At 51.3% G+C, this 20,277-nt stretch overlaps 1 protein-coding gene across 6 annotated transcripts in view; it reads right to left on the minus strand.

The window, feature by feature from the left end:
• The window catches only part of SYNE3 (spectrin repeat containing nuclear envelope family member 3), a 102,768-nt gene that overhangs the window by 22,213 nt on the left and 60,278 nt on the right, over window positions 1–20,277 (minus strand). For 5 of the 6 annotated variants that reach the window (XM_082617213.1, XM_082617211.1, XM_082617212.1 and 2 more), the window contains 10 exons: window positions 17,932–18,093; window positions 14,942–15,289; window positions 12,404–12,540; window positions 10,819–10,993; window positions 7,199–7,381; window positions 6,117–6,260; window positions 5,107–5,241; window positions 1,560–1,721; window positions 1,235–1,407; window positions 659–788 (listed from right to left, as the gene is read on the minus strand). In XM_082617213.1, the coding sequence (XP_082473339.1) occupies window positions 659–788; window positions 1,235–1,407; window positions 1,560–1,721; window positions 5,107–5,241; window positions 6,117–6,260; window positions 7,199–7,381; window positions 10,819–10,993; window positions 12,404–12,540; window positions 14,942–15,289; window positions 17,932–18,093 (1,749 nt within the window). The remainder of the gene's footprint in view (window positions 1–658; window positions 789–1,234; window positions 1,408–1,559; window positions 1,722–5,106; window positions 5,242–6,116; window positions 6,261–7,198; window positions 7,382–10,818; window positions 10,994–12,403; window positions 12,541–14,941; window positions 15,290–17,931; window positions 18,094–20,277) is intronic. The other variant, XM_082617210.1, reaches the window with a different exon arrangement.

Raw genomic sequence — 20,277 nt, forward strand, 5'->3', positions numbered from 1 at the left:
AAAGCTCTGTACTGGATTCTACGTTCTCTGAGGGTTGGAAGTGTCTCTGTTTTATTGACAGCTGTGTCTCAGCTCCAAGCACAGTCCTGAGAACATAGTAACAGTCAGAAGTGCTTTCTGGATGGGGAAATGAAAGAATGAATGGGAAAACAACTGAATGGACGTGTTGTCTTTGAAGAAAAAGGAATGGATTTCTTTTCAATGTGGTTTCATTTTTTAAAGCCAGTCAAGGGAAGGGATGGATGATACAATGTAGATAGGTTAGATCTTTTTACAAAATACAGTTTAGGGCACAAAAAATACCCATCTTGTGTGCTTTCAGTTTGCATCTGGGGTCAGCAGAAAGCTTCCAACCTTGACACTCTTCCTGTAAAGGCAGTAGCCGGGGTTTCAGGGGGTGAGGGCCTGTCTGCCCGAGGGATGCCTGGGACCTTCCCTAGTGGGGACCCCTGGGTCTGGGGTCTCAGAATTCCTCTGTCCAGTGGCACAGGGAGCTCTGGTGCCACTACCGGGCAGGCTCACCTGAGATGGGACATGGTCCAGTCCTGAGATGAGCATGTGGCCCCAGGCAGGGAAGGGACTTTGCTGGAGACAGCTTCCAACCATCAATTGACTCAGGATCTGGTCCCTCCCCGGAAGCCCCACTAGACGGACTCACCTGACGGTGGTGTCGGAAAATAAGATCCGTGGGGGTGATGAGAAACCCAGTCTTTGGGATGTTGTTGGTGAAAATCATTTTCTTCCCCAAATCCACTTCCATCCTCTGCAGCTGCTGGTTTCTGATGAGGCTGAGAAGACAAACCAGCCCAGTCAACGTGGTGATGGGATGGGGACTCCCCGGGTCACGGGAGAAGGAACAGAATTAGGGCACCAGGCTGTGGGAGCCAACTTCTGGTCCTCACAAGCCCACGCCTGTCCTTCGGGTTTGTCAGAACCTCCCCAGGGCACCTGCATCTCCAGTTTCCTGCTAGAGACTCACGTTACTGTCATCAAGGTGCATATACCCATCGATGCAGGTGAGGCCCAAGCAGGAGGGGCAGGAGGCTAATTCCCAAGCTGAGGCGTTTCCTCGCTCTTAGTGTCTCTACTGAGAATTGCCTCGAGATGCCCGGAGGCAGCCGGCACCACGCCTGGCACGCAGACCCCAGCCATCTTTTCTAGGAGTGTGGCTGAGCTCTCCCTGGCTGGGAAGGGGGCTGCCCGAGACCTGGCGCAGAGCCGGGAGCCCTCTCACCTCAGCAGGCTTTCCCCCAGCAGCCTCAGGGCCCCCCAAGACGCCACCAGCTCCTGCAGCTCCTTCTGGACCGCAGCAGCCCCCTCCGGAGAAGACTTCTCCATCACCAGCCGGCCGCGCGCTTCAATCAGGGGCAGCTGGGCCTCCTTCCCCGGGAATTCGTCCAGCAGCTTCTGAAGGACACACACACACACACACACATACACACAGAGTAAGGTAATGGGGAGGGGGGGTCTCTGCTCCCCAGTATGAGAGCATTGGCCCCCCAAACCTGCTTTTTTGGGATGCAGGGGACAGAATCTCTCTGTGGGGAGAGCCCTCTTACCTCGACATCGACCTCTCGGGACTGGGCATCCCATGGGCCCGTGTCCACGCGGTGGGCCTCCAGCTTCTGCGTGAGCACGGAGATCCACTGTCGCAGCTCCAGAACCTCGTGGCTGAAGGTGCAATGTTCCCGCACGCTCTGCCGGCACGTGTCCACAAGGTCCTGCAGCACAGCCCCGGGGGACCCAGGCTGAGACCTCACCCTGCAGGACCCTCAGCCCTGCCTGAGCCCCAGGGGAGGATGGCCCCCAGGGCTCCCCATCCAGCCAAGAACATGAGGGGTTGGTCTTCTCTTCTGCACAGAGCAAGGAATTTACCCCAGAAAGACCAACTCTGGTTTAAAGTGCCTATAAGCCTGTCCTACTTTTATGGAAAGTACCAGGTCTGGGTGAGGGTACAGGTGATGGGAGCTCGCGTCCGTCACGGGTTTGGGCATAAACGGGTGCAACCACTTGGGAAGACCGTAGGTCTGTATCTACTAAAACCCAACACAGGCATCCCTATGACCCAACTGTTTCATTCCTGCATGTAACCCATCAGATGTGAACATAGCTTCACCAAAAGGCACGTGTGTGCTGTTACTTGTGAGAGCCCCAGACTGGAAACTACCCAAGTGCCTGTCAATGGTAGATGGACAAATGCATTGAGGTACGTTCACAGGATGGACTATTTCACCTCCGCCGCAGCCAGAATGAACAATCTACACAACAATCTAGTGCAACATTATGGATGGATTTACAGCCATCATGTGGAGACCTAGAAGCCAGAAACAAAATGAAATATGCTGTCTGACTCATTTGAAGTAACGTATAAAATCAGGCAAACCCAATCGATGCCATGCCAAGTCGAAGGTCAGGGTTACTCGCAGGTGTCAGCCAGCAACTGGAGGGGGCACGAGGACAGGTATTGTCCTGTGCTGTGATCTGGGTGCTGGTAACGCAGATTTTTTGTTTTTACAAATGCATTAAGCTGCATAATTAGATGTTCACTTTTCTGTATATGATTATACTTTGATAAAAAGTCTTTAAAATGGTCTTGCTTTGTTTCCCCTCTCCTGAGTCAATCATGGCTCAGCTCTCTGGGACCTTGTTCATCTCTGTCTCCACAAAAGGTGGGTGCTGTATCCAGCACTCTGTCCTCTTGGTCACCCAGCCTGAGACCCTCAAAGCCCCTCCCTCTCAGCCCACCACAGGCCAGTCAGACCCCAGGGCCTGTGGTCCCCTCTCTTGCTGTGATTCTCAGTTTAGGTCCTTGTGATTCTTTGCTGGGCCACCGTAGGGCCTGCCTTCCTGCATTCCAGACACTGGTTGACACCACTGGCTGCCACTAGAAGCTGGGGACTTCCCTGCACTGTCACTACCACCGTCTCCTCCTGTCCCCTGTGCACCAACATCAGACGCAATGCCTCCAATAGCCACCCCCTTGCTCAGTGGGGTATGTGCCCCCCAGGGGGACAGGAAGATCTCCTGGGCTATGGGGGAAGAACTTATTAGAACTTACTAGACTTAAAAAGCACTGAGCACCAAAATAATAAAAGAAGGGCAATACTTCTTTGAAGAAGCATTTAAACAATAAAGAAAGAAGTATGAGAGAAATGGAATATCACCATTTTGCAAGCCTTGTGATGCTCAGCTAATACTTCTTCTAATTATTATGACAATCCATTAGCTCATCATTTGGATGTAGGCATGAAAGCTGATGTCTGCTGCTTCTGTGGGCTCTGCAGGTCCCTGAAGAGCGAGGACAGTGATTCCTATTTCTCTACTTTCCCGGCCCCAACCTTGAGATCACATGCTGTTAATTTATTAAATGGAATTAAATGCATTCATCCAGACCTTATGCCTCCATTAAGACCAACAATGCAGAACTACTCCACACCTCGCAAGGTTTTCTCATGTCCTACTTATGTCCACAGAGATGAAAAACCTGTTTATCGTGACCCAAGCTTAGAGTCTTACTCCAGTACTCTCATCACTAGAGGCATTTGTAGCTCTTGAGTAGAGCAAGTGTGGTCTGACCACCTCCTATGTCTTTGGTGTAGCCTTCTTGGAGCACCTACTTCATCAAAAGGCATTATTTTATTTTATTTTATTTTCCTAAAAGGTTACTGTATGACATGGGCTTTTTTTTTTCTTTTAATGTATTTATTTATTTATTTTTGGCTGCGCTGGGTCTTTGTTGCTGTGCGTGGGCTTTCTCTAGTTGTGGTGAGCGGGGGCTGCTCTGTTGCGGTGCACGGGCTTCTCACTGCGGTGGCTTCTCTTATCATGGAGCACGGGCTCTACGTGTGTGGGCTTCAGTAGTTGTGGCACGTGGGTTCAGTAGTTGTGGCACACGGGCTCTAGAGCGCAGGCTCAGTAGCTGTGGATCACGGGCTCTAGAGCGCAGGCTCAGTAGTTGTGGCGCACGGGCTTAGTTGCTCCGCAGCATGTGGGATCTTCCCTGACCACGGCTCAAACCCGTGTCCCCTGCATTGGCAGGTGGATTCTTAACCACTGCGCCACCAGTGGTTTATTTAAAAATAAATTTTATTTCTTTTTAAATTGAAGTATAGTTGATTTACAACGTTTCAGGTGTACAGCAAAGTGATTCAGTTATATGTACATATATATGTATATATATATATATTCTTTTTCAGATTCTTTTCCATTATAGGTTATTATAAAGCATTATCTATTATTATTATTTTTTTTTTGCAGTACGCGGGCCTCTCACTGTTGTGGCCTCTCCCATTGGGGAGCACAGGCTCCGGAAGGCATTATTTTGTTATAATTACTCTCCTTTTATTTCTTTTTGATAATAGAAAAAGCCTTATATTAAATTTTAAAATTGTGCACATAACTCTATGAATTCCAGGGTTGCAAAGATGTCAGGAATATTTGTTATTAACATAGGGCATGCAGGGTCCGGAAGGGTGGAGAGCCCTGCCTTAGACTAGCGTTCTTGAGCTGTGGCTGCCTGACAGCTGGCTTTGCACGCCTGGGGCACTTTTTACAAATGCAGATCCAGGACGCCATTTAAATCAGTGTCAGGGTGGGGCTGGAGCCTGCATTTCAACTTGTCCTCAGGCCAGTTTTGAAGGAGCCATCCCACTACCCACACCTATTGGCTGTCCCACGACCAAAGGGGCATCGATCCTGCGCGGACCCCAGCAAGATCCAGGTGGCCACTAGAGGGCACTGCATACGGGGCTTACGGCCACCAGGACCCACCTTTCAACCTGGCGTTACCGCAGCAAACGTGACGGGGACTGCTGCGTGTGTGCAGCCTGGTCCGTGCTTTGCTGACTCCGTTGTCCATCTACCCACCAGAACTTAAACCCAGGAGAGCAAGGGCCTTGGCTGTCCTGCTCGTGCTGCTTCGATCCTTAGAGCCCAGAACACTGCCTGGCATACAGGAGGTGCTCAGTAACTGAGGTGCCCCTGAATGAATGAGGAAGGGAAGAAAGGAAGGGAGAAAGAAAAGGAACGAAGGAAGAAAAGAGGGAGAAAGTCCCCAGGAGCGTCAGACGTCTCTGTCACAGCACAGACCCTCCGCTGGCCCCTTACCTCCAGAGACCTGTGCAGGGTCTGGTGGTCAGAGGAGAGCTGGTCCATTCTGTGCTGGTGGTGGGAGTTCCCCTGGACGAGAGGCCTCATGGCCTCCACCTGCACCCCCAGGTCCAGCCCCTCCTCCTGTAGCCCCTGCAGGAGAGGAAGGAATGAGTGGAGTGCGCTTTCTGCTTCTCCTCGTGGAGGCTGATCAGGGCGGGGGCTCTGAGTGGGAGAGACCGGGAGGGTCCCGGGACCGTGGGTCTCCCCCTCTCCATCCGCTGCACCATATGGCTGTCTGACAGGCCCACTCTCAGGACTGGTGAGAATTTTAAAAATGAGATGAAAATATTCTGAGACACCATGAAAATAAACTGCTAAAGACCAGAAGGCATCTCTGGGGGACAAACTCAGGTCTGGACTCATACTTGATGACCACCTCTTAATAGGAAAAATCACATCTCAGCTTTAGTTTTAAAGCCCCAAATGCATCATTTTTAATACCTTCCAAAGAACACTCCCAGTTATGTGTGAGCTGTGCCTGGGTTTTAAAAAGATAATTGTTGTTTCATGAGCATTTTAAAAACCAGCAAGCTCCTTACGTAGCCAACAATTATTCATGATCAGCCTACGTACAGTCCATGTGTTTTCAAACATTTATTCTTAATCCCCAAATCATTTATTTAACTGAAGGCCTCTGGACTTATTAGGAACACTTAGTGAAGCAACTTTAAAAGTAAATATTCATGTTAGACATTGGAGCCATGGAGTAAGCAAAAGGACAGCCTATCATTTTGTTAGGCTCAAGAATCAGCCATTTGGAGGTGCTAAAGGCCTTGCTGAGGCCAGGAACCATCGGGTATATCAGCAGAGATTCATTTGAGATGAAAGGTCAGTTCTCAAGGGAGGGTCTAAATATCTGGCTCGGGCTGGCTGCTGCTTTGCTGGTTACTGTTACTGCAGGGGGCTGCTTCTAGGCACAGCTGAGTATCTGAGTAGAGGTGACTCAGGCCCGACAGACCTCTTACCTGCAACCTCGAAAGCTGGGCCTGTTTCCCAGGAAGGTCCCGCTGAAGCCCATTCTCAGCCTGGACCCTGATTTGGAGATCTGAGAGCCTTCTCTGCAGGGGATCAAAAGCCGCTCCGAAATCTTTGTGTTGAGCGAGTGAGCTCTGCGGAGACAGAACAGGCAGCACACCAATCAGCTTTCTTCTCAGGCTCCCTGTGGTACAACCTGACACTCACAGACTAGCTGCTCTATCTCTAGCCTTCTGGCTGGCTTGTACTCACTCAGGTGCCGCCCCCTCCAGGAAGCCTTCCTGGAGCCCTTGAGGGTGTTTGACTCTCCTCCTTGAGGACCTTAGTGTCCTCACCTAACAGTTGTCTGCCTCTAGAACAGGGGCTGGCAAACTACATCCCCTACCACATACCCCAAGTCCCACCAGGGGCCTGTGTTTGTAAATAAAGTTTTATTGGAACACAGCCACACCCATTCATTTACAGCTGCTTTCATGCTACAGCGGCAGAGTTGAGAAGCTGCAACAGAGACCACTTGCCCTGCAAACCCTCAAATGTTTGCTAAATGTTTGCTCCGTGGATTAGATCAGACCAGGGATGTAATGCTCTTAGCAGGTGCCAGGCCCCTGGTCAGTGCCCCAGAGACCATCTCTTTCATCATCATCATTATTAGATGCTCAGCAAACACTTGTTACCTAAAAGAAACTGGCCACAACATCCCATGTTATGTCTCTGATTTCGTGTGGCTGTTTAGAAGTGTCCCTAATAATACTAGCTCCCAGCTCTCCAGTGGTTTAAAGTTTACAAGTGTTTTTCTCTGCGTCTTCTTATCTGACAGTCCCCAGCTCTCTGCAGAAGACAGTTCGACTTGATCAGTGAAGAAGGGAATTTGGGGGCAGAGGTGGGAGGCCGACAGGTGAGAAGGATCGCGCCATAATCCTACCCAGATGATAGATGAGGGGCCTGAGGTCGTGGGGGACAAAGCGATATGTCCAGGGCCACGTGGTGGCCAGCGGCAGAGCTGGGGTCAGGATGCAGGGCTACCCTTCCTGGAGGGCCGGGTCGATGGCTGAGGGCCGCCAGCGGGGCTCACCTGCAGTTTGCTCTTCCTTTGCAGAAGGCGGTTGTGCAGTAAGTCTCTGTCCCTCACGGAAGTTGCCACCTGCTCCAGCAGGGCCGTGGCTCTCTCCTGGCCAAAGATGCCGCCCAGCAGGTCTTTCTTCAGCTGCAGCATCGTCAGCTCCTCCTTCAGGTGGGAGCTTTCTGCCAGGGCCACCTAAGGGAGACAGGGCCTCCGTGAACTGCAGGGCAGGATGAAGCTGGAGACGGGGCCAGGAGCGCGCCTGTTCTGGCTGCGCCTGCTCAGGAGGCTGGGCCTTGGTGCTGGTTTCCAAGGAAGCAGCGAACGTAAGGAGAAATGGGCTGGCAGGAAGGCGGTAGCAGGCCCTGAATGTCAGGGTCAATCTGATTCCTCTCTCACCTCCACATCCATCTTATTACCAAAGCCTGAGCGAGAATTCTACCTCCTACGTGTCCCGGAGATCCGTCCCCTCTCCATCCCCCATCACTGACTGTGGTGCACCCTCAGCCTTGCTCACCTGAACCCCAGAAGCTCCTGACCACCTGCTGCCTCCCAGCCGCCCCCCGAAATAGACCGTCCACACTGCAGCCGAACCCCAAACTAACCAGTCTGATCCTCTACTCAGTGATCCTCTATCACCGACAGCAGTGGGCCATCCCCCAGTTGGTGTATGGGACCTTTCGAAGGGGCTAAGGGCCTATGGGATCATGATCAGAGGAAATTCTGGAAGGCTTCCCAGAGGAGGTGGCACCTGAGTGAAGTCGTGATGTGTGGGAACTCACTGGGCAGAGAGGGGAGGAAAAGGGGACTCAGAAGCCCTGTGTAATGGGCAGCCGGCTCCTAAGCAGGCAGCCTGAACTCTGCACAGCCCAGGCCCCACCTCCTCCAGGAAGCCTCCCCTGACCACATTCCCAGCCTACATGCACTCTTCCTGCCCCCAAAGCCTGTTCCCCGCTTCAGGTTCCTGCTGATCAACAAGCTGTTGGGGACAAATACTTCTTGCTTCTCTAACTGAGGGCGCAGGGGCCCTGGAGGCCAGGGGTTTGGTCTTCAGCTGGCCAGAGTCCATTTGAATCTGATGATGTTACAAAGATGCTGAGCCGGGCACGGGGCTGGGAGAGGCAGGACTAGGACCCCAGCCCAGGTGTGTGGTTTGCAATTAGCCACACAGAGGTCAAGCCTCTAGCCGTAGGAAGGCACCTTCACCCCCTTTTCACCCCACTCAGACACAATATCATGAGGGTTAAGAATTCAGGCTGGGGAGTTGCAATCATGAGTTTGGATTCCATACTAACTGGGAGAACTTGGGCCATTCCAAGCCTCGGTTTCCTCATCGGTAAATTAGGGGTAGTCACACCCTAGTTCACGGGGCTGCCGTGAGGCTTAAATGCCTAAAAAGCATTTAACATACTGCACGACCCACAGTGAACACACGATAAAAGACAGATTCTTCTCAGCCATTATTATTTAACCAACTGTTATGTGTTGAATTGTGTTCTTCAAAAAAGATATGGTGGAAAAAAAAAAAAAGAAGACCCATGGGGAGAAGATAGCCACGTGATGACAGACATGGAGATCAGAGTGATGGACCTACAAGGCAGTGAACACCAGCGACTGCCAGCAAATACCAGAAGCTAGAAGAGGCAAAGGAGGATTCTCCCCTAGAGCCACTGGAAAGAGCAAGGCCCTCCTGACACCTTGACTTTGGACTTCCAGCTTCCAGAACTTTGAGAGAATGAATTTCTGTTGTTTTAAGCTGCCAGTTTTTGGTGCTTTGTTACAGCAGCCCCAGGGAACTAATACACCAGCCACGCCCAGCTTTTGGCTGGAGCTTTGCAGATCCACAGGCTGCTCTGAGGCTAGATGCAAGAGCTGAGTCAAGAAAAGAGAGAGCTTGGCAGCTTGAGCCCTGGCCTGTGAAATCCATCCCGCCCAGGTGGGCCGGTAGGAGTGATGAAAGACATACTCCCAGCCAGCAAACAGAGTCCAAACGTGAATAAACCAAAGTCCTGGCCCCACGTGTTCCAACCCACTGCTCTGTGAAATTCCCACACTGGGAGTCTTGGGTCACACTCTAGAAAGACAGAACCTCTCTCCTGCTTCAAGGAGGTCCCGGTTTGCTTTCTGCCTTAGTAGGAAGGACAGGATGAAATATAGTTGTGACGCAGTGGGGAAAGTTAGACAGGTCTGGGTCAAAGCCAGCTCTGTCACTTAATGGCTGTGTCACATCGAGCAAGTGGCTTCCCCTCTGGGACATTTGTTTTTCTCAACAGTCAGATGATCATAAGTGTTCTGAATGCCTCGCAAACCTATTTTCAAGAGCCAGAGTGAAGACAGGGATAAGAACATTAGACAAGAGTCTAGAACCCACCATTCTGGCCCCAGCTCTGCTCTCTGGAGCAGCCTGACCTTGAACAAGCTCCCTAACTTCTCCCTGGCCCCAGTCCCTCATCAGTAAAATGAGGAGAATGGTAAAAATGGAAACAAAAATCCATGTACATAGATAATCAACATATGTTAATTATGGCAATGAAAATTGGAAAGAACCTAAACAATCGAAGTGCAGAAACGTTAAAAAAAAAATGACATGCCCCCAAATGGAATATTCTGCAGCCATTTAAAGTGATGGCTTTATTGAACCATTTTAAAGGCTGCTGAGAAAAAGTTCATATGTGTCAACTGAAAATATCTGAATATACAACTATACAGCATGAGCTCAAATACACAGTGAGGATGCACACTTGCAATGGGGGCATCCACCTTGGGGCCATGAAGGCAGACGTGGTTTAGAGCTGGAAAGAGCTTGGGTCCTGGAAGATACTGCTGAGCTATCAAGCCAGCTCTGGGATGACCTGAAAGTCTCCGTGTTTGTTTGTTTGTTTATTTATTTAATTAACTATTTAATTTTTTTTGGCTGCATTGGGTCTTCGTTGCTGCTCACGGGCTTTCTCTAGTTGCAGTGAGCAGGGGCTACTCTTCGTTGTGGTGCACGGGTTTCTCATTGCGGTGGCCTCTCTTATTGCAGAGCACGGGCTCTAGGCACGTGGGCTCAGTAGTTGTGGCACGCGGGCTCAGTAGTTGTGGCTCACGGGCTTAGTTGCTCCACGGCATGTGGGATCTTCCTGGACCAGGGCTCGAACCCGTGTCCCCTGCTTTGGCAGGTGGATTCTTAACCACTGTGCCACCAGGGAAGTCCTGTCTCTGTGTTTTAAGCCACCACTGATCAGGTTTCCTGTCACCTGTCACATGCATCCCAATTGACACACAGTAAAGGTAATGGCCTGACATCCTGCTCTTTCTCAGCACTGCTCAGGCTTCCACCAGAGGACTGCCTGCAGCAGGGCCCTAAAGAGAAGGGCTGAGTGGAGATCGGTGCAGAGTCCTGGAGCTACACCAGGCACCAGGCTTCACCTTCTTCCCAAGAACTGAGGGTGACTTTTGTCGCTGATAACTACAAGTGTTGACATTTCCTGTGCACTTAGAACTCACCAGACAGGGTACAGTGGGCTCCACCCAGACATCTGGAGGACTCAGAGACATGCCTGTCCCTGCGGGGGCGGCTAAAATGCTATGCTTGGCTGGTGGCCTCCCCCAGCTGCACCCATCAGCCCTCCCGACAGAGCCATGCAGACCTCAATCTGCGGGAGGAAGGTGTGGACGGAGGGCAGGTCTGGCAGGCTGGCGGTGACATCCACGATCCTCTGGGCCAGAGCCCTCCACAGATGCAGCTCCTGCAGAGGCCGCTGGAAATGCCGCCACAGGTCCACGCCCGCAGCGTTGCGCAGCCTGCTGCTCTTGGCCTTCATGCTGTGAGCACCGTGGAGGGGGAACCGAGAGAGGAGAGAGCGGGTCAGTACAGGAGCAAGGCCTCTGCCCAGAACCCAGAGCGCCCGGCTTGTGCTGCTCCCAGGGTGGGCACTCTCCTCTTCTACAGACTGCTGGGCTGTCCACGGGACCCTGAGGCCTATGCTGTCCAGATAAAAGGGCACTGGAGGTAAACCAGTCCTCGAATAGACTTGCAGCCTAGCTTCTGGACCAGGGAAAGAGTCAAGCCTGGAAGAGGAATTATGGAGCCCCCAGGCTGGTACTGCCTGCCCCCAGGCACCTCGCGGAAGCAAAACAAACTACTTTCTTAAGTAGGATACAAATAAATTTTCCAATATACTGTCCATTGTATAGCACAGGGAACTATATTCCATAACTCGTAATCACCTATAATGGAAAAGAATCTGAAAAAGAATCGATATATATGTATAACCACATCACTCTGCTATACACCTGAAACTAACAAAACGTTGTAAATCAACTACATTTCCAAAAAATACATATATATATGTACAGGTATAATGTCTAGCACCCAGTCATAGATAACCAGCACCTGCCACCTCCACAAGAGCAACGAAGGAGAGGGAGACCTCGGCCACCCTGTCCCACGGCCCGCTTTATGCACAGGAGATTCAGCCTCACCACCACCTCAGCATCTTGTGGAGGATCCAGGCCCTTGTTCTGGATGTACACATGTAGGGCCTGTGCACACCGTGGGGTGAGAGTCCCCTGGCAAGGCAGGAGGCCCCTGAGTTCCTTCTCGAGGAAAACCCCTGCATCAGAGGCAGGAGGATGAGAAGTGCTACAGGGACGGGGACAGTTGGGCTGTGTTCCAAACACCTCTGAGCCTCATGTAGTAAAAATAGGTACCGATTCTGAATTTACACTGTGCCCAGTTCCACACAGGGTGGATATTTGACCTGCTGGTCTTTGCTGGGCTAAGAAGCTGGAGACCTAGCCGTGCCCGAACCCATGGGCGGAGAGGGAGGTAGGGGCTGGTCTGAAGTCACGCCCAGTGCTTACATCAGCACTGCCGTCAGCAAGCAGGGCACAATGCTGGCCTAGTGAAAAGCCCTCCCCTTGGACCATTACATAGGGAACCCATCCCCCATGCGAAGCTGCATAAGGAGACATGATGGAAATAAGCAAAGAGGCCACATAGCACGGAAAAAAAGCAAAGTTCAGGCCTCTTTCTGGGAGCAGAATGGAAAATACTTCGAAAAGGGGTCAGTACCTGAGCCCAGTGAGACCCTATAATGGCCAGTCGTTGATAAGAGCAAGAACTGTTTGTCACCAGGCAGCAAGAGGGTGCAAGCCCCCCCTGCAGCTGGTGTCAAGATGGGCAGAGGCCCTGAGCATGGGGTCCAGGCCCGCCCTCGGCCCACCCGGTACCTCTGGTGCTCCTGGATGGCAGCGACCACACTGTCCGCGAGGGGCTGCGGGTCCTCAGGGAACACGATGAGCTCCTTCAGCCGGGCCTGCAGCCGGTCCACCCGAGGCTCCTCTGCGGCCAGCGCCGCCCGCGTGGCCTGCAGCGACAGACAACACCCGACGGACCGGGTGAGCTTCCGAGATGGGATGGCGGTGTGTGTGCACCGGGGTGAGCATATTCTGTGGGGGTGGGCCAGCCTGGGGGAACACAGTCCCCCAGGAGAGGGGCAGGGGCCCCGAGAGCTCAGCCCCTGCGCTCCCTTGCTTTCCCGCTCCGTGACCCCAAACACGTTTGCTCCTGATGGGCAGGTTTTTCTCTTTATCATCACCTACCTCACAGCCTTGCCATGGACTAGCACCTAATCATACAAATAACTGATACTTAGGGAACAGCGATGACGTGCTGAGTGCCCTGTGGTCCCATTCATTGAAGCCTCGCCATGGCCCTAGACAGTAATTCTCCGTGTCCCCGTTTTATACACAAGGAAACTCTGGCCAGGAGTTTTCTGACACTTGCAGAGGGGGAAACAGTGGACCTGACATTGGAGCCGGGCCCTCTGGCCCTTAACCTGCCCCTTCAGCACTGAAGGAAACAGTACCCTAAAGATGCTCTGTGAATCCAGTTACTGTTGTCGGCACGAGGACATTTCCACCCAGCATGCCCGACCACTCCACTCAACCACGTTCAGGTACTTCGGATGCGGCCTTTTCCTGCTATCCTGGGAAATGTGCAGTTTGATCTTGACCTTGACTCTGGCTTGGTCCCATGCTCAGTAGGAGGCAGGGTGGGGGAGTGAAAAGCGCACGGGCTCTGGCAGGACACAGGCTGGCCTGGAAACCCACCTCCAGCCCTTCCCAGCTGCGCAGCCTTGGATCGGTCCCGGTCCCTCGGTGGTAAAACGGGGCCACCCCCACTTGACAAGGCACCGAGTACAGAGCGGGAGCACTTCTCACTACATAAACGCTAGTTTAAGAACAGAAATCTTCGAACAAGTTCTGAAATTCCCCTTCATTGATTTCCGGTTCGTCATATCTTGGTCATAATTGACACTTGAATCGGGTGGGACAGGCAGCGCCTGTAGGGATGTGGTCAGCATCCTGCCTCGGGAAAGGCTTCCTGAAGCATAGCCGGGCATGGCCGGGTGGCTGTCGGGACAGGGGGGTGTTGGCAGGGCTTTCCAGGCCTTACCCTCCCCACACCCCACCCCTGCCAGTGTGCTTGCTTTGACCTTGGCCCTCACCTAGAACTCCTGGTAAGAGCCATATGTTCCCTGAGTCCCGATGCTCTTGGCAGGTGCTGTCCTAAGCACTTTTGTTTTCACACGTTCATAAGGAATGTGGAAGGCAGAGGTCTTATTATCATCACGTCCGTGTCACATTTAACTGAGATTAAACCAATTCTCCCCGGGAATTCCCTGGCGGTCCAGTGGTTAGGACTCCGCGCTTTCACCAACGAGGGCCGGGGTTCAATCCGTGGTTGGGGGAACTAGGATCCTGCGAGCCGAGCGGCGTGGCCAAAAAAAACCAAAAAAAAGTAATTCTCCCAAAGCCAGCCAGTCGGCAAGGAGAGGAACCAAGACTCGAACCCAGGCAGCCTGATCCGAAAGCCCCCGCCCTTCCCCACTGCACCACACCACCCCTACCCTGTGCCAAGGCAGACAATCCGACAAGGGAAACAACTCCCTGTGTACAAAGGTGAGCACTGCAGTGCACCTGGTCTCCTACAAGGCTGAGTGATGCTAAAGAGCATGGATGCTTTGTTTCCACCTACACACACGTATTTCTGCGTATGAGCAAACATTAGAAGGAAGAGGGGAAAAAACAGAACAACCTGGAGTGGAGGTAGGGCCCGGGGGCTTTCCTTTTAGATATTTCCCCTAACGGAATTGACAGGCTAGCCCTTGGAGTTAATATAATAAATAAAGGACTGCAGAAGGGTGTGAATCCTTATTTGAAAAATCTCTCTGTCCTCAAGTCAAACCTCTCGTGAGTGTGCACATGGATGGGGAAGGGGGAGGGTGCTCCGACTGGACACCGTGTCTGGGTTGGAATGCCCCCACGCTCCCCAGGATGGGAATCATCTGCTGGGTCTCCTAAGAGCCTTGGTTATGCTTGTTCCTCATCTTCTCTACACTGAGAGCCTTGCCTCTGACCTAACACTCCCTGTTCTGTGCTCAGAAAGTGCTCCCCACATCCTACCATCAGGTAAGGAAATGGCAAACTTGGAGCCGATCCACCTCTTATTTACCCACCAACTCATCATGTGATGCTGGGGATGTTGCGGGGGGGAAATCTCTCCAGGCCTCAGTTTCCTCACCCAGAAAATGGGTACAAACAACCAATTTGTCTACTATGCTCGGGGAACCGAGATTATCAAAAATCCAGGAAAACCAGAGCCAGTGTGCTTGAGACTTAGTGTGATCCTCCCACTACACAGAGGATGCCCCGAGGCACACATGGCACCCAGACTGGGCCATGGCTTTGCCAAACACTGCTTACCGAGTAGAGTCTCCAGCGGGCCACCAGCTCGTCCTGGGTCCCTGCTTTGGCCGCGGGTTCCAGGTCCTCCTCCGCCAACCTCTGAAGGCCCTTCCTGAACTCTGCCAGCTCAGCCTCCAGCTGCCTCCTCTGTTGCTCATAGGCTCCCCTGGACCAGAGCAGGCCCTGCAGCCGCCCCTCCTCCTCCTCCCAGAGTGCACGCAGCTTCTCCAGAACATTCCGCATCTCCTCTAGTTCTTTGGTGATCTTCTCTGCGCCCAAAGGGGAGGTGTTGTGGATGACCCCCCCGGCCTGCTCCTCCAGCCTCTTCAAAGACTCCTCAGCCCTGGGAAAGTCACTGGCGATGTCCTAAAGCAGGGAGGCGGTGGGAGAGAAACAAGAGGGAAAAAGAAAACATGTGTTGCATTTTCCAGGACCGCTGGGAACATCATGCCAAACGGTAATTCCTATTCCCAGGCTAGAGCCAAGGCACCTTTCCAAGGGGTGGACTGTCTGCCTTTATAACATTCAGAATGTAATTCCTTTACCATGTCATTTACAAGCCATTTGATTAAGTGAAGGGGAAAGTCTCCATTGGGTACTTCTCTGTCTTTAACACTCTCTGACATTTGTTAATCTTGCTTTTTTAAGAGAGACAGAGGCAGCCGCAGGCTTGAAGCCTTCAGCTGGCAAAAGTATGGAGCAAATAGAACCTAACGATGCCATTTGGCCTCATTACATCTATTTGTATGGTTATCTGCTAATTATGAATGAGTATTGGTATTCCATTTATGACAATGCCATAAAGTTTCTTTTTAATTCAGTGTTCATTGCCTTCTAATATTAAAAAAAAATTTTTTTATAAACACTTTTGTCTGTTTTATTTAAAATACCTTCAAAATATTTTTTTCACTTTTTTAGTGAAGTGCAAATTACATGGAGTACAATACAGACTGTCCTTGACTTAAAATGGTTCGACTTACAATTTTTTCTACGATGGTATGAGATCAATATGCATTCAGTAAAAACTGTGCGCTTTTGCATTTTGCATTTTTTTTTTTTTTTTGCGGTACGCGGGCCTCTCACTGCTGTGACCTCTCCCGTTGCGGAGCACAGGCTCCGGACGCACAGGCTCAGCAGCCATGGCTCACGGGCCCAGCCGCTCCGCGGCATGTGGGATCTTCCCGGACTGGGGCACGAACCCGTGTCCCCTGCATCAGCAGGCGGACTCGCAACCACTGCGCCACCAGGAAAGCCCTGCATTTTGAATTTTGAACTTTTTCCAGACTAGTGATATGCAGCACGATGCTCTCTCGCGATGCTGGGCTGTGGCAGAGAGTGTAAACCAACATGGTTTTCACTTTCACTATGGTATTCAATAAATTAAATGAGGTATTCAACACTTTATTATAAAACAGGCTTTGTTTTAGATGATTTTAGGCTAATGGAAGGTGATTCTGAGCACACTTAAGGTAGGCTGGACTAAGCTATGATGTTTGGTAGGTTAGGTGTATTAAATGCACTTTCGACTTATGATATTTTCAACTTACGATGGGTTTATCAGGACATAGCCCTACTGTAAGTTGAGAAAATCTATATATAGATCTTAAGTGTTACTGTTCAAAGAGTTTTGAGAAATATATATGCCCATGCAGTCCACACTGTTATCAAAATATAGCATTTCTAACATCCCAGAAGATTCTAGAACTTCATCTATTTGAAATCATAGACTATGTTATTTTTTGAAACTGGCTTCTTTCACTCAGCATAATGTTTTTTAGATTCTTCTATGCTGTCAGGTATATCAGAACTTCATTCCTTTTTATTGACTAATATGCCTTTGTACATATATTCTAGTCTATGATGTGTTTATCCAATACTCTGCTGATAAAAATCTGAGTTGTTTTCAATTTAGGGCTGTTATGAATAAGGTTGCTGTGAACATTCTTTTACAGATACCCACACTTTTCAAAAGTTCAATTTATATCACTTTGCTTTTACAAAAGACCTACATTAGTACCTGTTTTCGCTACCTGAAAGAAATCCAAAGAGGATTTTAGCTTTTGCAAGAAAAGGTAATTACTTCTCCGCTTGTTTTCTGTTTGTTTGTTTTTCTTTTTAATTTTTTGGCCGTGCTTCGCGGCATGTGGGATCTTAGTTCCCCAACCAGGGATCGAACCTGCCCCCCGTGTAGTGGCAGCACAGAACCTTAACCACTGGACCGCCAGGGAAGTCCCACTTCTCTGCTTTACACCATTTTGGCTCATGAACAGTTTCATAGGAACACTATTTTCAGATAGTGGGGAAACTGTACACGTCATAGAAGATATTTTGTGGTCACTGTTCATTGGTTTTTTCAAAAGAGAGTCAATTTAAATACAAATATTAAATAAATGGTATAGATGCTGTATCGCTGTATCAAAAATTATAAAGCGGTCCTTGAATTACTGAAGATAATCTACCCACTCACTTTACAGAGGGAGTCGGAAGCTCGTTCAAGATCATAGCAAGTCAGGAAGCCCAGAGTGGACCCAGCTTCTCCCCGCTGCAGGTTTGATGCTTACATCAGGGTTCCTGACCTTCACATATTGACATGTGAGGTCAGATAATGCTTTGTTGTCGGGGGCTGTCCTGTGCACTGTAGGATGTTTAGCAGCGTCTCTGGCCTCCTTCCTCCAGATGCCAGGAGTACCTCTACTCCCAGTTGTGACAACCCAAAATGTCTCCAGACATGGACAATGTCCCCCATTTGAGCCCAGCTGGTGTAGACCGTGCTGCTGTGGCCTTGGGTCTCCAAATGCCCTGCTGGCTCAGAGATGTCCATAAAGCAGCCGAGGCCCCAAGCATGGGATCTACACCACATCCCATGCTTCTCCTCTGGTGGGGTCTGTGTACAGGGATGTGTGTATCTCCTGGGACCCCCCAGCCCCATCCTATTAAATAAACTCTAACAGAGACCCACCAGCCATGAGCGCTCCCTCCCCGCTCGGGCAGAGACTTGCCGGGGTTACCTGCAGCGCCGAGAGACGGTCCTTGGTGCTCAGCTGGCACTTGCGCCCCATGCAGCCATGCACCCGCTCCACCACGGCCTTCAGCCACAGCTGGAACTCGTCCACGCTCACCTGGAAATGCTCATGCTCCTGGGTCACGTGCTCCAGCAGGTCCACCCTGTTCTGTGGGAGGGGAGGAGAGTCACCGGCCATAAAGGTCCCCAGCCCAGGCTGCCCTCCCCTGGCCTCCCAGGCCTGAGTGTGTGTGTGGGGGGTGGAGTTTGGGATGCAACTGACCCTCAGCCCTTTCGCTGGACACAAAGATCCCAGACATTCTTCTCGACCTTATCGGCAATCAGCCAAGAAATTCTTGGTTTTTGAGACCAAAACATGTCAGCACTGGGCCTGTCAGCCACACAGTGGGCTTTTTTTCCTGCCACGTCCTAGGAATGGCACTCAAGATGGGGCCGTGGTAACAACTACATAACACTACCATTTGAGCACTTACCAAGGTGCCGGCACTGCCCTAAGGACTTTGTGTACAAGATCATCTCACTGAACGCTCCTGACTGCCCCCATAAGGTGGTACCATTATTATTATTATTATTTTTTGCGGTACGTGGGCCTCTCACTGCTGTGACCTCTCCCATCGCGGAGCACAGGCTCCGGACGCGCAGGCTCAGCGTCCATGGTTCACGGGCCCAGCCGCTCCGCGGCATGTGGGATCTTCCCAGACTGGGGCACGAACCCGCGTCCCCTACATCGGCAGGCGGACTCTCAGCCACGGTGCCCCCAAGGAAGCCCGGTGGTACCATTATTATCCCAGTCTGATAGATGGGGAAACCAAGGCACGGAAAGTGAAATGACTTGCCCAAGGTCACCTGGCTAGGAAAGCACCAAGATTCCAACCTGGGAGGCAAGGCTGGGCCAACGCATCTCTGCTCCATTGCGACTATGTCCACAGGGTACGACGGTAAACAGCAGGCTGCCCCCCATTTCCCCCTGAGTGTGGTGATTTGCCTGCATGTGTTGGAATTGCCTCTATTTTCAGACAATCCCACTGAAGCTCTAACCACACAGGGGCAAGATGGGGTCCTGAGGGTGGGTGACATTTGGGGACATAACAGTGTCCCTGCTATAAGACCTACTGTGTGCCTAGAGATTCTGATTTTCAAAACACACCCCTGATTACAGCACCATCTCTTTAAACTCCTCCACGGCTCCCCACTGCCCCCAGGCCCAGGTCCAAGCATTGTAGCCTGGTGGTCAAGGGCAGGGCCCCACGATGCATCTCTGCAGACCAGCGGTCAAGACCCTGGGCTTGGGAGCCCACTGCCTGGGCCTGACCCTGGCCCCCCTCGAGCTTGTAATTCACCAGTCCGTATGGTGTGGCTGATAACAGTAACTGCCTCATCAGGGTGGCGTGGCATTAAATGAGTCAGGGCTCGCACAACCCCAGAACAGCCCCGGGCAGCTAGTAAGAGCTTGAGAACTCTGAGACATTGTTTATTGTCACCTGTGTCCCTCTGCTCTTGTCACACCCAACCAAGTGAGGGGTGCCCACGTGGCAATGCTCATCTCCAGGCCCCACCTGCTCTGAAGCTTTGCCCACTGTCCCAGGCTGTGGCCCTCCCCCAGCCTTGTCTACAGAATTGTCATCTGGCGGGGACCAAGCGCTCCCTAAGGACACGGGGGTTGATTTCATCTCCCTGGTCCCGCTCAGGGCAGGCTCTGAGACTAAGTGCTTCCTGAGTGGCCAGAAGTAATTAAGTGCGGGGTGTGTGCCGGTGGAGGGGTCTCTCCGAGGAGAGCCAAGGAAAAGGAACCAGGGGACCTTAATTTAGTAAGCACCTACTATGTACCTGGAAATAGACCAGCATTATCGTATTTAATATCTTCACAAGGATCCCCAAACTGTCCCATTATGCAAGTATCCAAATGGGTGTTGGGAGGTAACATAACTCTTGCAGACAAGATTTAAATGCCAAGTTCAGACTCCCAAACCACTGCTCAGGCCCAGGAGGTGGCAGAATCTCTCTTTCTCACTGATGGTAGATATTCTGGGCTTTGCCTGCCATGTGGTTTCCGCTGCAACTTCTCAACCACTTGTGTGCTACTTACATTGTAGCACACAAGTTGCAGCCACAGGCAGACACATAAAGAATGGTTGTATTCCAATCAAATGAATCATGGACACTGAAATTCGAATTTCCTATCATTTTCACATGTCATGAAATATTCTGCTTTTAATTTTCCCCCAACCACTGAAAAATATAAAAACTATTTTTGGGGGCTTCCCTGGTGGCGCAGTGGTTGAGAGTCCGCCTGCCGATGCAGGGGACACGGGTTCGTGCCCCGGTCCGGGAA

Source organism: Mesoplodon mirus (genome assembly GCF_964341445.2).
Source record: "Mesoplodon mirus genome assembly, chromosome: 4".
Lineage (NCBI taxonomy): Eukaryota > Metazoa > Chordata > Mammalia > Artiodactyla > Ziphiidae > Mesoplodon > Mesoplodon mirus.